The sequence below is a fragment of the Melospiza georgiana genome, chromosome 9 (assembly GCF_028018845.1).
Source record: "Melospiza georgiana isolate bMelGeo1 chromosome 9, bMelGeo1.pri, whole genome shotgun sequence".
NCBI classification, from domain to species: Eukaryota; Metazoa; Chordata; class Aves; order Passeriformes; family Passerellidae; genus Melospiza; species Melospiza georgiana.
This window is the reverse complement of record NC_080438.1, coordinates 6,344,061-6,361,021: the sequence shown is the minus strand read 5'-3', so window position 1 is coordinate 6,361,021 and position 16,961 is coordinate 6,344,061. Positions and strand designations below refer to the sequence as shown.

At 38.4% G+C, this 16,961-nt stretch overlaps 1 protein-coding gene across 2 annotated transcripts in view; it reads right to left on the bottom strand.

Moving 5' to 3' along the window:
• Positions 1–310: 310 nt before the first annotated feature.
• Positions 311–16,961, bottom strand: part of BRINP3 (BMP/retinoic acid inducible neural specific 3) — a 198,107-nt gene continuing 181,456 nt past the window's right edge. For both annotated transcript variants that reach the window (XM_058030608.1, XM_058030609.1), the window contains exon 8: positions 311–1,691. In XM_058030608.1, coding sequence (XP_057886591.1) covers positions 575–1,691 — 1,117 coding nt within the window. In that variant the 3' untranslated portion in view covers positions 311–574. The remainder of the gene's footprint in view (positions 1,692–16,961) is intronic.

Sequence of the window (16,961 nt, the reverse complement as noted above, 5' to 3'; positions counted from 1 at the left end):
GAAAGGACCAGCCTCAAGTGGAGCATCACTACACTGGCATGAACTCCTAGATCCACATCCTAAAATTAAAATATCCTATGGCTGTGACTTTCTGACAGTTTCTCTTAAAATCTGGAGTCAATCTCTTCTTTCTGCCTACCCCTCCTGAGTTCAACACACACAAAAGTGTATCAAAGTTACTACTTTTGTGTAAGAAAAAAGAATCCCACAGCATTTCTTTGTAATAACTGTTCAGCTACAAAATTTTATTGGTCTCCTTCTATGTTCCCTCTAGAGGATGTAATGCACAAAAGCATTGCCACGGAACATATAAAATTACAAATGAAATTTATTGTAAAAAGTAGAATGTCTTCTAGACTGGTGTCAGTATTTATTTCATTCATAAACCAAAACTGCAGGTATAATATATTCATTGTCAGCAAGTTCATGTGTGTAAATTGCCATCCAACAGTATTGACTGATATAAGACAGATATTGAAAAGACAATTTAAATTTACTCTTCCAAACATAAACTGTTCCACAAAAGCACTGTAAAAACTCCTTCAAAGTTTTGTGTTGTGCTTCACATTTATGGTTAACTACATAATTTGGTTGTGTCATAATCCACTGTGTTTGGCAATTTGGCATTAAAGGCCTGCAAAGCAGATTGGATCCTCACCACTTCACTGGTAGACAGTTTGAGTCTATGACGGAGCAAGCAAGAGAAGAGGTCCAGGCGACGTTGGCCGGGTGGAGATAGTTTATTTACACGATCCCGAATCTCCAACAGCTGCAAAAGTGCTGAGTCCTGTGAGCCCTGAGTGTAGGGGTAGTCCAGCTGCAAAATCAAGTCTCGAATTGCTTCTGGGTCGAAGTGCATGCTGTAGCCAAACACTTGGATGTTGTTGATTTTCATGTAGCCCAGATTTCTGGAGGGATCGATAAATTCCAGGGGTTCGTAGTAGATGCTCTCATTGCCGTTTGGGCCGTTCGACTTTATTCGACTCCTCAAATAGATGTGCACAGTTTCAAAAAATGTCTTCCACTTGTTGCCCAGAGTCAGCGTCCAGTTATAGCACTGAAGGGGTAAGTCCAGCTTAGTCCGCTCCCAGTCTGGGAAATTATTTTCATTCACAGGCATAAACCAGCTCTCAGAGTGGCTGCCCCCAAAAGGGTTGATATAAACAGCAAGGACGGGCTCCAAGGTGCTGTTCTTAGTCAGGCAAATCTGCAGAGACAGGCCCAGTATCATATGCACCAGGCTGGACTTGTACTTGTTGCTCTTGAGGGTGAGGAGCATGCGCTTCCTCCAGGAGGGGTCGAACCAGCTGTTGAGGCGCATGTCGTTGCTGATGAAGATGGCGTGCACCTCGATCCTCCTGTCCGTCTTCTGCAGCAAGTACCTCATCTCCAGGTCCTGCAGGTCTGTCTCGAAGCCGATGTAGTGCTCGGTGGAGTCGGCCACCTCGGGCTTGCAGAGGCCCTGGCTGAGCATGTAGCCGGCGTTGCAGGCGCCGCAGCGCGTGCGGTTGTCGGGCGCGCAACTGAGGCAGGCGGGGCCCTCGCCCAGCGTGCAGGGCAGCGGCGCCTGGCACGCCACCTGGTCATTGGGGCACGCGCACGTGTGTGTCTCCTCCGAGAAGCTGCCCAGCAGCCCGTTCTCGTTGCAGTACAGTAGCGACTGGATGCGGGTCAGCCAGTAGTTGGAAGACCTGAAGTGTGGAAAAAAAGTGGTTTTTAGTGAGGATTTGAGGAAATATGTGTTTTAGCAAATATGTGTTTTAGCCAATATGACTTTGTTATATTTTATCAATTTTAAATATAGTATATTTATAAGATATATATATATATATAATGTAATATAATAAAATATATGTAAATATAATATAAACTTTGTTATACTTTATAGACTTTTGTAGATTTTTAATATATTATATATTAATATATAATATATATATTATGTTATATATATAATATATATGTATTATATAAACTTTGCTATATTTTATAGACTTTTATAGAATTTGATATATTTTAAAGACTTTTTATAAACTTTTTATATATAATATAATGTATATAATATAATATATAATGCATATAAAATGTAATATATATACATATATTACATAAATGTTGTTATGTTTTATAGACTTTTTATAGGCTTTGTTATATTTTTTAATTTCATACATAATAAAATATATAATATAATATAATATAATATAATATAATATAATATAATATAATATAATATAATATAATATAATATAATATAATATAATATAATATTATATTATATTATATTATATTATATTATATTATATTATATTATATTATATTATATTACATATATTATATAATACAATACGGGGAGGGACCTGGGTTTCTGAGGTAAACCTTGAAATCACACCGCAACATATATATAAATAATATAATAGAAACTTTGTTTTATTTTATAGACTTTTTATAGACTTTGCTATATTTTATGAATTTTATATATAATATATATATTATATAGTAGATAATATCATATATAATACACATATAAATAATATAATCTAAAAATATATTTTAATTATTTCTAGTTTATCAATTTATAGAAAGAGGAAAATAAAGCTGGTTTTAGTGTCAGGTTAAGGCACGATAGCATCTGCTGTCAGATAGATACAGGTATAAATTGTCTTTTAACAATGCAGAATCACAAAAGAAAAGTTTCCTTATAAATCACAGGCATGACAGGAACATTCATTTCAGGTATTTGCTTTCTCTGTGGCTCTGTCAAGGCAGCCTGACAAAGAGCCATTTTCTGTAACTGTCTTCAGATTAACATCTTGAAATCCTACACAGTTCAGATTATTTTTGTGTGTTCTATTTGACCAAGGAAGAGTTTAGTGTATATCTAAGTGTCTACAACTCTACTGTCCCTCTATTCTATTATGAAGATTTTATTTTTTTTACTAGCTAGAGCTGCTTTGATTAACGGACAGCAAGCCAAAATTCTTTCCTAGAATAGCACAGATCCCCACTCCCCACCTAAAGAGATTCTTTAGAACACTTCCAGCACTACAGAATCTCTACAGGAAGCCAAGCATGAGAATGTTGTGTTTACTTTTCATCTTTGGGGACAAAATTAAAAGATCACTTTAATGTTCTTCTTGTCATCTCATTTTGGTTTCACTAGGAGGAACAGTTAATGTCCTACATCACACTGGGAAAACATTCTGAAAGCAACAGTTTAGGCTGATGAGGCACAGCCACTAGAAGAATGACAATGGGAAGAGCAGAGCCACATGGAAATAGTCAGAAAAATTATTTTCTTTGCATTTTTCAAGTCCTATTATTCCCAGCAATGCACAGTTTAAATAACTTGTTTTGTCTGCTGCAATCAGATCTGTTGTTGCCACATGAATGATGATGGCTGTGCAGTTTCTTCCCCTTTCATTACATTGTTTTGGAGATAAAATACAAGACCCTCATTTGTTCCTTACTGACTTTTAAGTCATCTGAATTTGCCTCAAGGAGAAATCCATGGCATCTCAAATTATGGTATTTAGGAAACATGAAAATCAAGTTCAGTAAAAAAATATTCTCATGATCTAAGTCACCAGTAATATGGTGACTTTTTAAATCTTTATAATTTTTCCTGTTTTTAGGGCAGGAATCTTGGCTGTTCAAGGGTGGGGGCTTATATGCCTACTGATCTAGGTATTTTCTAGAAGCATAAGTAAATATTATAATATGCACAACTTGAACATACCTTATCATTATTCTTTTTGGTTCGTATTTGAAAGTCAGCATTAAGCAAAAATATTCTGGGTGAGCCAACCACATTCTGGGTATTCCAACCACATGGTGTATAAAACATTGGGTTTTTTTCTTTATTAATGATGCAATCTACTATTTCAATGATTATGAGAAGCAAAATTTTTATAAAGTCACTTTTTTTCTGTTCTCTTTATTTTTAATGAGCTTACCTTTCTCCTTCTATTTTGTTAGTGAATACAAGCAGCAGTTTAAAAATCTGCATGAAATTACAAGCTGCAAAATAAAGTAAGTTTCTTTCTATAACTTAGTAATGTTGTTTGTAATTTAGTATTATGTAGCTTATTTAAACTGCTATGTCTTTGATGATTAGCAGTTGCAGGGAGGTCAACAACTTTAGAGGGAAGGAGGTTATCTCCTTATTCCAATGAAGTTCAAAACAATAACATTCTAATATTATTGCCTTCCTTTGATTTCTCTTTACCTGATTTTAAACAGAGAGATTTCAAGAAGAATCTGCTTATACCTGTCTTTGATTATTTAAAAAATATAGTCTATTTTAAAAAATAAAATCTACTTCCTTACTTAACTGCTTGTTTTAAAATTAGCCATTAAGGAATACTGTTTCTCTTTGTAAATTTATTGCTTTCAGTGGAGCAAATTAAGTAAATTATGCAAAAGTACATAAAATGTGGATGATACCTACTTTATTTAAGCCACTCATCCTTAACTAGGTAAACTCACACTGGCACATCATTACAAAATCCTTCTTTTTCTCCTAGAAATTCAAGATTAGATAAATTCTGTAGCCTGCAGCCAAGGGACAGGTTTGATTGGAAGCAGATGTGTCCTGCAGGTCACATCTGGCTCAACAGCTGGTGCAGCTGAGGCTGCCACAGCCGCTCTGGGGATGATGGCATCTGGGGACAGAGGGGTTTCAGAGAAGGTGAGAGGCGACAGCTCAGGTGCCAGACCTGCTAACCCTGTGACAAGGGCTTCAAGCATTGTTAGCTTGGGGCTGGAAAATTAAGCATCCAGGGAGAGAGGCTTTCCAGTGTGGTTTGGAACCGCATCATCCAGCTGGAACTGGATGATCTTCAAAGTCCTTTCCAACCAAAAACATTCTGTGATTGTGTGATTCATTCTGTGCAGAAAGTGTGCACCTAGGGGATCTTCTCTGTGCCTGGACATGGATGTGTGTGGGGAACAGGCAGATTTGGACACACTTCCAGTACTGTGACTTCCCCAACATCACAGAGGTGTGGTGGATGGACAGAGACTCCTTGGAGAAATCAAGAAATCAGGTAGAAGAGGAACAATTGCACTCCCCAAAAAAAGAAGACTACAGAACAAAATGTTCAGTATTGAACAAGCAATGGACTGGTTGGGATCTCCAGGGCAGGGGTGAGAGCAGAGGACACTGAGAGGGGCACTGTCAGAACATTTACACACCATAAGACAAAATTAAATAGATGAAGCCTCCCTGAATTCACATAATTCACAGAATGACCAGGCTGGAAGAGACCTTCAAGATCATTGAGTCCATCCCAGCCCGAACACCTCAACTAAACCCTGGCACCACGTGCCACATCCAGGCTTTTCTTAAACACATCCAAGGATGGTGACTCCACCATTTCCTCAGGCAGGTTCATTCCAGTACTTTATCACTCAGAACCAGAGAAAGCAACATGACCAAAGGTGCCCTGAGCAAGACTTGAAAGAGCTCTTCAATTATTCTTTTAACAAAACAAAAATTATTATTTGATTTGGAAAATCACACATGCTGGCCTGATGAGTTAGTTTTCCAAACACTGGGGTGCAGAACCAGCTTCTAAAGCTAGTGAAACCAGCAAGAATAATCCTGGTCACTCCACTGAGCTTCAACTCAGTTGAATACTTGAAATGCCTGTGTCATCCTCATCCTGCAAAGTTCTGTGATAATTTATAATCAAAAGCTATTTCTGGTTATTCACACACTTGAAATCACAACTTTACTGTAGAAGTACATTTTTAGTTGAATTAAATATGATACTTTGTGAGTACAGGATACTTGTCAAATTATGTAATGAATTACACCTTCCTGGAAATTGTTTGGAATTTTTTAACTTCTTTTGTTTATTAATAGCAAATAATTGAAATCAACATTTTAAAACCAGCACAAAAGTATAAAATAAGTGCTAAATCTGGGCAGAATTTCTGTGAGAACATGAATATTGATCGTCCTGTTAGTAGAAAACCTGTTATCTCTAAAAGAAGAGAATCACTGCTCCGACTTATGAACATGGAGACAAGCAACCCTTCCAAATCCCAAATTCCTGCCTTTTAGTTAAGACCCCAAAACTAGGTCTCCATTATTCTGGGGTTTGAATCTCACCACTGACTGCAAAGAACTCCTGCTCACACAAATCACACCTCTCAGGGAACAACAATTCCTCCTCCTTATTAATAATAATAATAAGAAGAATTCCTCCCTCCTTATTCCTCCTTGTCTGATCAAATATGTCAATGTGAAAATACCTGGAGGTGCACAACAATATTCCACAAATTTTCTCAGTTCTTAAAATTTACTTGGAAGCAGATTGTTAACTAATTCTGCTTCAATGACAACTTCAGCTCCAACTTCTACTCATTTCCTACTCTGCTGCAAGCTCAGGCTACTGCTGCAGGATGAAAAGACTCCTGTGGTTAAATCTGCTGCCCCATAAACTGCACCAGCTTTCAGCTGGAATGCTTGCAGGAGAAAGAAAGCCTGCCAGATAATCTCACTTTTACACAAGCATGGTAAAAATTATGATAATCCTAGGGAAGTTAATGCAGCAATTAACACCAGCCAAGCTTCTGATGAGAATCTTAATGGCAAACATAAATCATAATTCTGAAGTGCATTTAAAATATTTTGCAATTCTTTTTCTTACTATGAAAAAAAAAACTTTACTTAAAAACAGGATTATTTTTACTAGAGCAGTTGCAAGCTTAATCCAAACCACATGTCTACTCCTGTTCAGCACACTGTAACATTAAATGTGAGAACAAAGCACTATGGTCACCCTATAGAATAGCTGGAGCAAGTCTTTAATCATGATATGACACTTTTACCTCCTTCTCTGCCTCACTAAGTGCTTAACATCTGTTGTACATCAGATGGCTCAGTAGCAGATGATGAGTACTCAGTGAGGCAGATGCTAAGTAAAAAAATGAAGACAATTTAACAAGAAGAGGAGAGGCAGTAAAATACCCATTACCTACTTTCCCCTTCTTTGGAGGCCAAGTCCAGTATAAATCTGTGAGACAGCAACATCAGCACCAAGTGCACTTACAGCCATCTCTACAACATCCTGCTCTGGATCAGGTGGATTTACATCTTGGGAAGGACAAAGCAGACTCCAAGTGCTTTGGTTCTGTGCTGTGATTCAAAACAACAACAGTAATGGCTGCTTAATTTGATAATGGTCTTGATGCGAGTGTTGTTTTCCTTCTAGGAATCAGGATAAAATTGCCAACTGCACAGAAGCCAGGAGAGCAGTGAGTGATTGCAGAATCACAGAACCACAGAATGGTTTGGGTTGGGAGGGACCTTAAAGCCAATCCTCCCCCATGGGCAGGGACAACTTCCACTGTCCCAGGCTGCTCCAAGCCCCATCCAACCTGGCCTTGGGCACTTCCAGGATCCAGGGGCAGCCACAGCTTCTCTGGGCACCCTGTACCAGGGCCTCACCAACCTTACAGAGAATTCCTTTCTAACATTTAATCAAGCCTCTCATCTGGCAGTGGGGAGCCATTCTCCTTTTTCCTGTCACTCCATCCCTTGTAAGTCTCCCTCTTTCTTTCCTGTGGGCTCCCTTCAGGCACAGTACGGTAACCCTAAAGCTTCTCTTCTCCAGGCTGCACAATTCCAGCTCTCCCAGCCTTCCCTGCCAGCCGAGCTGCTCCATCCCTCTGCCCACGCTGGTGCCTGCCCTGGGCTCTCTGCAGCAGCTCCAGCTCCTCCCTGTGCTGGGGCAGCTCTGCAGGTGGGGTCTCACCATGCTCAGGGGCACAGGGGCACGATCCCAATCCCTCCCCTGCTGCTCAGGCTGGGGCTCAGCCCAGGGCAGGGGTTCAGGGCTGGGGCAGCTCCAGCTCTCACCCCCACCACCCCCAAACTCTTCTCCCAGGGCTGCTCCAGCTGCTCCTCCCAGCCTGGACTGACCCCAGGGGTTGCCCTGAGCAGCCCTGGTTGAACCTCCCGGGGTTCCCATGGGCCGCTCCTGGAGCTTGTCCAGGGCCCTCTGGTGTCACAGAAACATTTTATGAAAAATCTTTTTCTTAGGATTTTTCCTCCTAGAAGCTGAGAGGCCTCAGGAACAAAATGTAAACAATGCTTATCTGCTGCTGTGGAATGCAACAAGTAGATCTTTGATTAGCTCATGTTGGTTGTTTCTAATTAATGGCCAATCACAGTCAGTTAGCTCAGACTCTGTGTCTGAGACACAAGCTTTTGTTATCATTCTTTCTTTTTCTATTCTTAGCTAGTTTTCTGATGAAATCCTTTCTTCTATTCTTTTAGTAAAGTTTTAATATAATATATATCATAAAATAATAAATCAAACCTTCTGAAACATGGAGTCAGATCCTCATCTCTTCCCTCATCCTTGGACCCCTGTGAACACCGTCACACTCTGGATGTCACCCTGTCCTTCAGGACTGTCACTGCACCCTCTGCTTGCAAACCTGCTGAGGGTGGCCTTGATCCCTCTGGCATTAGAAGATTGAATGTTTTTAGTTTATTCAGCCTCACAAAATTACCCACCACTGAAATAAATGTGCGTGAAATAATTTTCCTCATGTTACAGGTGTGGCAGTAAGACTCTTGGTGACACTGCAAATCTCACTGCCAAGGATGGCAAAGAGGAACAGTGCAGCTGCTCTGAATTCACATCTCACAATTTCACTGCTGCTCTCTCTACCTTAGCCAGGAACTTTCAGGCTGACTCAAAAGTCTGGGTTGTGTGGGCCATGATGAACACAAAGAGTGGTGTAAAGCAGGGAAGGACTATGATGCTTTTCTAAATGTATGTAAAGGAAAGAGAAACCTCTTCTTAAGAGATGCCTGCTAACATATACAGAAAGGATATTAAAATTAGCTATGGAATTTTAATGGAAATGTCTCCATGTGCTGAAATTGCTTCCAGTATTGAAGTAGATGCAGTAACTAAAGAATTCTGTCTCAGTGTGAGGATGCTCTGGGGTGACTAGATGAACCTGGAGCATGCTGCTGGATTATGTTGCTGGGGCTCTACACAATCTAAACTGAATCTACTTTGAATTATGGAGCCAAAATACCTTGTTTTCCCTGTTAATCTCATTTAAGGAGAGTCTTTCCAGATCCCCTAGCCCTCGTGCCACCATTCTGCAGCTGTTGCCTGGGCCCCTCAGGGCTGGTACAAAATCAATAATAAATGTTCTTCCTTTTAAATTCCACATAGTCTTTATATCATGAGAAGTAGAGGAATTAAATCCCTACATTAAGTGGTTGAAACCTTTTGCATCTCACAGAGAAAACTGCCATGGGTTTAACAATATTTCAAGCTAAACAATATTTTGGCACTAAAGCATGTCATATTTCAGAGGATGTTTCTATTTCATCTGTTATGAATTGATTTACAAAGCTTTGCAGTTTTAACTACATTTATGTTACACTCTTATAATTCTCATAGTAAATTTTTTCTAATATGAAACATTTCTGCCACACACACCCCCAAAGAATAATTATTAAGAAGAAAAAAATTAAGATAGTATATCCACAATTATTTTGACATAGCCCTAATCATAATGACCATTGTGGTATTTTTAATTGGGAATCAAACTGCTTTGTAGCACCAAATATTTATGTAAAGGGACACAAATCAGAGACAAGCTTTGAAAGCTTTTACTAAATAATGATCCAAAGTGCAGCAGGGACAAAGGAAATACACAGAAAATTATTTAATGGAGTCAATTACAGAACAAAAAGAATCAGAAGTGCTAGGAAAATTAAGAGTTTCCATGTAAAGGAGAAGGAAACATGCCACACACATGCACAAAACCCCACCAAAATACTCCAACGATTGTGTGCTTCTTGGAGCCACTCACCTGTTGGGTGAGTGTGTGCTTGTGTTTGTAGCGCTAGATCTGTGAAAAACTGACATTGGCTCACAGATTAACCACTCATTTTGTGGAATTTTAGGTGGAATTTTCCAGATGTGTCTTAAAGTATTAATGTAAAAAAGAATTATGGAGTTATTATAAGATTTAACTGGATATCTCTGTGACACTCAGGTTAATAAACCCCTTTAGGGCACTAGAAAAGTAACAGCCAAATTTACTGCAATGTAATCATATTTTTGTGTGTGTGAAGGAAAACTGGGGAAACATCACAATATTGAACAAACTGAAAGCGAACACTGAAATGCCTTTACTTTCAGATGGAGAAGTGAGATGAGGGTGTGATAATGCTGTGTGCATTTCTGTACACAATCCTGGAACAGTTTTCGTTGGAAGGGACCTTTCAGATAATCCAATCCAATCCTCCCTCATGGGCAGGGACACCTTCCACCAGCTCAGATTGCTCCAAGCCCTATCCAGGCTGGCCTTGGACACTTCCAGGGATCCAGGGGCAGCCACAGCTTCTCCGAGTGCCCTGTGCCAGGGCCTCCCCACCCTCATCCTAAAAGGAATTTTTTCTTTATTCCCAGCCTAAATCTACCTTCTTTTATTTAAGAACCATTGTCCTTTATCCCCTCACTATAGCCCGTCTTTGAAAGCGTCTCTGCATATTTCATGTAAATCCATAAAATCTCACTCAATATAAATCTCACTCTGTATTAATGTTGCCCAGTGTATTTTCCCTGCTTTTCTGCCAAACTTTCCCTCTCAGCTGGATTATTTAGCCCCAAATGATGCTCATGTTAATGTAGAGCAAGGGCAGTTCTTTGCTCTGTTTTCAGCAGACCATAAGGTAGAGGTAAAAAAGAAAGTAATGAAGGGACAGCCCGACTTGGAAAAAGGAGAAAAATTAAATAGGATTTTGAAATGAAAAATCCTTTCACTGAATAATTTAGGATGGAAGTGTAAATTCAGCTAATTCAGGGGTTTCTTTGATTTTTAATATGTATGAATAAACCTAATTTCAGTATTTAATCTCTAGGCTAAAGGGAGCCAGTAGCAGCTACCAAGACCAACTGGATTCCCTCGTCAAGATCTTGAGGCCAAAAGCACAATAATAATCTGTTTGTGTGAGCTGTGCTGGAAACTATAACAAGAGGTACAAGCAGCTCTATTAGGCAGTAGAAATTCTGGAATTAATAAAAAAGTAGCTTTGACTGAAAGCTCTTTGAATACAATGCAGCAGATCACAAAAATCTAGTGAAGATGAGAACAGAGTGCTGTGTGTTTTAACTTCAGATAGGAGGAAGCAGCATCCATGTTTTTGGAGTATTTTCTTGAAAATAGGAGTAAAAGAGAAAGTTCAGAGACTGAAGATAAATTCTGAGCTAAAGCCTTTCAATATATTGTAGGATAATCAAAAATCAAGCAAAAGGGCAATTGATAGGGTTACTGTACCATAACAGACCCACAAAAACCCCACTGCTGACAAAAGCATCCAAAGTTTTACTCATGGTAAAGACTAAAAATCTGGATATGAAAAGAGATTTCGCACCAGAAAAAGAAGCCATCAATTCCAGATTTTATGGAATTATTCTGGGTAAAAGCAGAGCCTCATTAACAGTCAGTAGCAGAGAGGCAAGTCCATGATTACATCTGTGAAGCTGATACAAGACCATTCCATCTTCTCATTTTCCTATTGATTTTGAGACAGGACTTTTAGTCCTGTTTTAGGCATCCTTATTCCCAGATACAAATAACTGAAACAAAATAAAGCAAGCAAACAAATAAATGAAAATCTGTTTCTGCAAACTTTGTGGCAGCTATAAATGTGGAGCTGGGGAAAATCTGCTTTTATTTCTGTGTGATGGTGGCTGTGGACCAGTCACTTGCTCCTTCCTTTTATAATGATCCTTATTTTTTCCCTGCTGTTTCCTATTTGGATTATAAATGCAGTTATCCCTAAAAGCTACTGGAATATAAACAGCAACAATCTGTCATTTTCTTCCATTGTGCAGAACCAGAAGGATTACAGCAAAGCAAGAATCTCCCCGACAAGAGTAATGGTCTTAATTAAAGAATACAAAACTCAGCTCTGTGTTCATACCTCGCTTGTCATGTTATTAAACAAAATAAACCAAAATAAGATTGTGAGATCACTGAGCTTTTTTTCTCTAATTTTGTAATAACTGAAAATAACGATAATTTTGAGCAAACCCTTAAAATTTTAATATAGGCACAAAACACATTGCAGAAGAGAGTTTGGTTTTCTGCCATGGTATGTTTGAATAAATTTCAAGGAAACCCTTAAATTTCTGAAGGAAAATTAAAGGCTGTCCAGAAAAGTTGTATCCTGCTGTTTTAAAAACAACATGTATTTCACTTCACTTTAAATTGTATAACACTTGTAATAATATGTCAATTGTGTAACAGTCATAAACAGAGAAAGTAGTAAAATAAATGGCCAAACATTGCATGTCTACAATATCAATTAGGAGACAGACTTGCAATAATGCTTATGACACATAACAAGTGATTGTATCTCCTAGAATATTTTTGCCTTCCTTAAGCAATCAAACCTACAGCCTGAAATGCAATATAGAAGGTGATAGAAAGGGTGAAAAAAGAGTCATTTTCTACATGTTAATAGAAAAATTAGTGTAGATAACAGAGTGAGGGGCCAAAGCCCCACCTTGGAAGATATGGAATTGTGATGTGCACCATTAGAGGAAGTCTGCATCACACCCTGAAGCAGTGACAACTCTTATTGCAAAGAAAGATCATGTTACTCCTGAAATGCTATTTTTCTACATAGGTAATCTTCTGATGAGTTCATCCCCTATTGGCATTGTATGCCTTTAAATGCCATCATATTCAAGGTGGTAAGAAAACCTCCTCATGCAGAACAGCTTCCTTGGCACTTTGACATTTTTATTTGAGGGAATATAATTAAAAACACACACACAAGTCTATCCAAAATAACAAGAAAAAGCTGGCAAAATACCCAACATTCTGGTCCTCTTTAAATTCCTCCTTTTTAAAATTAACAGGCTGCAACAGAAGGAATTGATTTAAGGACCTTGTCTTTCACAAAGTATTCCTAAGTGTTCACATCAATAACCAAAAGTGGATTGGAGCAGACAAGATTTCCTTCCAGGAGGAGAAAAAAAGATCTGTTAGAGAATCTGTTTCTCTGACATGTGATGTATAACATTTCAGAGCCTCGAAAGGCATGGGTTTTAAGGGATATTTAGCATTCTTAACAGTCATTCCAAGAATCTTGGATTGTAATCACAGTGGGACACTAAAGGCTCTGGAGGAATTCTATCATTAACAAGGTCTCTAGTGTGCTTCATAGAAATATATATATATATATATTATATATTATATAGATATGAATATATTATAGATCTGAATATATTATATTATATTATATCATATCATATTATATGATATTATATTATATATAAATGTAATATATATTACATATATATATATGTAATATACAAAAATACATATATATATATATATATATATATATATATATATAGATGTACACATACACATTATATAACCATATATATATATATACAAAACTTTCCTCCTTAATACCCCAGGAACTCTCAGAAAGGTTTATCTGTCTCTTCCAGGAAAACCAGATGAAAATCAGGGGAAAATCAAATAACAAAGCTACAAAAATCCCCTGGAAAAAAAGTCCTCTGAAACACACACTCAGGGGCTCTAAATGAACCAAGGGAACAAGGGTCATGATAGCATGAGGGGAATGGTGATGATACTAATTAATGGAAATGAATGATGAAGATATAAAACTGAATTTTTTACTGAGGGCAGAGAAATGGCAAAGAGCTCATTTTCTTTACCATCTTGTACAGAATTCTGCACCACCTGTAGTTCAGTATCTTTGCACTTTAAGCTAATGAAGGTGGGTTAAATTTCAAGTTTTTGAATGAAGTCATGAAGCATGAAGGATATCATAGTGTTAGCTTTTAATGCTTAATTACTGGGGTAAAAGCACTTCCAAATTGTCCCCAAAAAGATTCAATAAATTCTTGATATTGCAAATGATATTGCACCTTCTATTGTATTTATAGTAAAAGTGAAAAGAAAAGCCTGAAGCCATGATCCATATTGAAAAAACAACCTGCCTCAAGAGCCTTTGCCTTGAGGAGATCCCAATCTAAGTGCAAACCAGACCAAATAAATAGAAATGGGATGTAGGATGTGCTCACGGGGGTTTTAGAGCTGCAGTGAGGGATGGGGAGGACTGGAGGGGGATAACTGCAGAGCTATGAGCTGAAGTCCAAGTCTGGATCTTTAACAGCCCGTCTGTCATGCAGAAGATTTCCTGCTGTGCACAGGGAGTACCGCTGAATACCAAGGAACAGCCACAAAAATAGCACTGATGTCCTCAGACAAACATATCAGTCATGGTTTCTCCTGTTCGTCCCACACATGGTGTTTGGAAATATCTTTGACATGGATTCTAGTTGATAAGGCGGTTAAGCATTTATGTGGGGAGTTTGCAGATTTTGGTGGGATTTCTTTCACTTTCTTCAATCATTGATGACTTTTCCCTCTTCCCAAGCTGTGGTGCTCCTGATGGACAGCAAAGGTAAGAGGGTTTGTCACAGGCAGGTAAACAGGGCTGCGGCACAACCACCCTCACCTTGGTGAGTAATTACTCTGCCTCTGCCACACCATCCATCTCCAGGGGTAAAAGGACTGAGGAACCCAAATCAACACACAACCTGGTGTTTCTCACAAGGCTGTTTACAGCCAGCATCAACATCCCCAGAAAGTCAGAGAAAAATTGGCTCTGCTCAAATCCTTTCTTGGATTTCGAAGTTTAATCTTAAGAGCCAAACACTCCTTCTCCAAACCCCAAACTGTCCATGGTACAAGGAAAGCAAATGAACATTGGCTTTACATCTGGCAGGAGTTTTACAATCAGAGCTGTTTATTGCAATAAAGCAATTACTAGTCAAGCATTTCTATTATCTGAATGCCTATTACTCCCTTAATCTATCTAATTCACCTCACTATGGGCTTGCTATAAAAAAAATTATGGCAGTAGTAAAGAGGACCCCTTTAACTTGAGAGCATTCCTGATCAATCACTTACATAGTCCTAATATTTTTAACACCAGCCTGTAGCTCTGTGAGAAACCACAGGAGCTCCTGCTCAGTGATGTAATTTTAAAAGTAATTTTAAGAGTACCACCTGTCCTTGTAACCAGCAGTATATTGCCAGTGATCCTTATTTACTCAAATAAAACTTGACTGAATTCCTTTAAAACTCTACAGCAGTTTTCACTGGCTGTCTTTAGTTTCTATGGAAACACATTCAATTATTATTTTGTCACACAGGACTGAATTGCTGCATAGACTCCCCACCACAAATGGGTACTTGAACTCTTGAATATCTCTACCCTCAGCCCCAGAAATAAAGGTTTGTTGGGTACTCAAAGACCATTTAGCTTCCCAGCATGAAATGATTGTGATGGAGGAGAATATTTGAATTGTCCTGGCATAATCTTTAATGCATCCTACTAAATCCTGCAGCTTGAGGATCTCAATGATTTCCCATCTTCTAGTTGAGGATGATATTAAGGTAAAAATAACCATTATACAGAGGAAGATAGGGTTGCTGTGGGAGAAAGCTTCATTGTCTTGCTAAGGGAGTCATTGCTTTCCTGCTGACCTGCAATATGATTGATTCTTCTACTTAAAATATTCTGCTGAAGTTGAGCATGGTTGTTGAGGTTGTTTCACAGACCTTTTAAACTTTGTCCTCTTTAATACAGTTTATATTTTCCTCTTTTATGGTTTGCAGGGGATGCTGTTTAGCATGTAAAACACAAACCCATAAACATGAACCCATTAGATGGAGTGCAGAACAACATCTGTAGTGCCAAGTCATAATCCCCCACCCTCAAATCTTGGTGTTGATCCTCCAGGTAATCCTGAAGTCAAGCCCAGTCCTCACGTACTGTCACTGTGATATCCTCAGAAAAGAAATGTAAACAATAATTACCTGATTGCTTGGAAGGTGGTTTGGAGGTTCCTTACAGGTGCATCTTGGATTGGTTTCATGTGAATTGTTTTAATTAAGGGCCAATCCCAGTCCAGCTGTGTCGGGACTCTGGTCAGTCACAGATTTTTTATTATTATTCTTGTTTAGCCTTCTCATGTCTCCTTTCTCTTTTCTTTAGTTTAGTTTTAGTATATCATTTTCTTTTGATATAATATATATAATAATATAATAAATCAGCCTTCTGAGAACTTGGAGTCAATTCTCATCTCTCACCTTGTCCTGGGGACCCTCACAACACCACAAAAATTAATAACCACAATGTACAGGAACAGAGGGAGGGGAGCAGTAAGATTGGCTGAATTCTGCCAGGAGGCCCTGCAGAGATAATTCCTGTGGCCTTTCCTAAAGCATGAATTATGGCTTGGACTCAGGGACTTCAGATTAGAGACAGAACCACTGAACTTCAGACAAAATGGACACAAAGTGAAGAGGAGATGACCAAAAGTGCAAAAGCCTGCTATAGAAACCTGGCTTTAGCATTGTGGCAGCCAAAAGAAAAATAATCTTTCTCAACTCTCATACTATTCTGCAGTAAAATTACATTTATTTTAATGTTGGAAAGCATTTTTTTTTAATTTTCTCTACTTGACTAATATTTATTTTGTTTTGCAGGTAGTTGTTTGTTTTGTTTTTTAAAATTTTCACTGATTCATTTTCTTTATATAAAATCTCTTTGGAGCACAGAGTGGCAATATCTTCCATAAACAAACTGCTAATTATGAACACCTTGTACGTAACACTGACCAGGTTTTCCCCTAAATATCACAGGGAGATTCATTACTAATACATGAAAGATGGTCTACAATTTTTTTCTAGGCAAACTCAGCAAATATTGAGGAAAATACATAATAACCATTGTGCTGGGAATTGTCTTACTCTGGTTCCAGACCCAGAGCAGTTAGAGAGCAGCTCTCTTTTTGGGAGGAGGGTGGAATCAGTTTGTTGTCCCACATCAGATAAATGGCAATGGATAACATGACTTCATG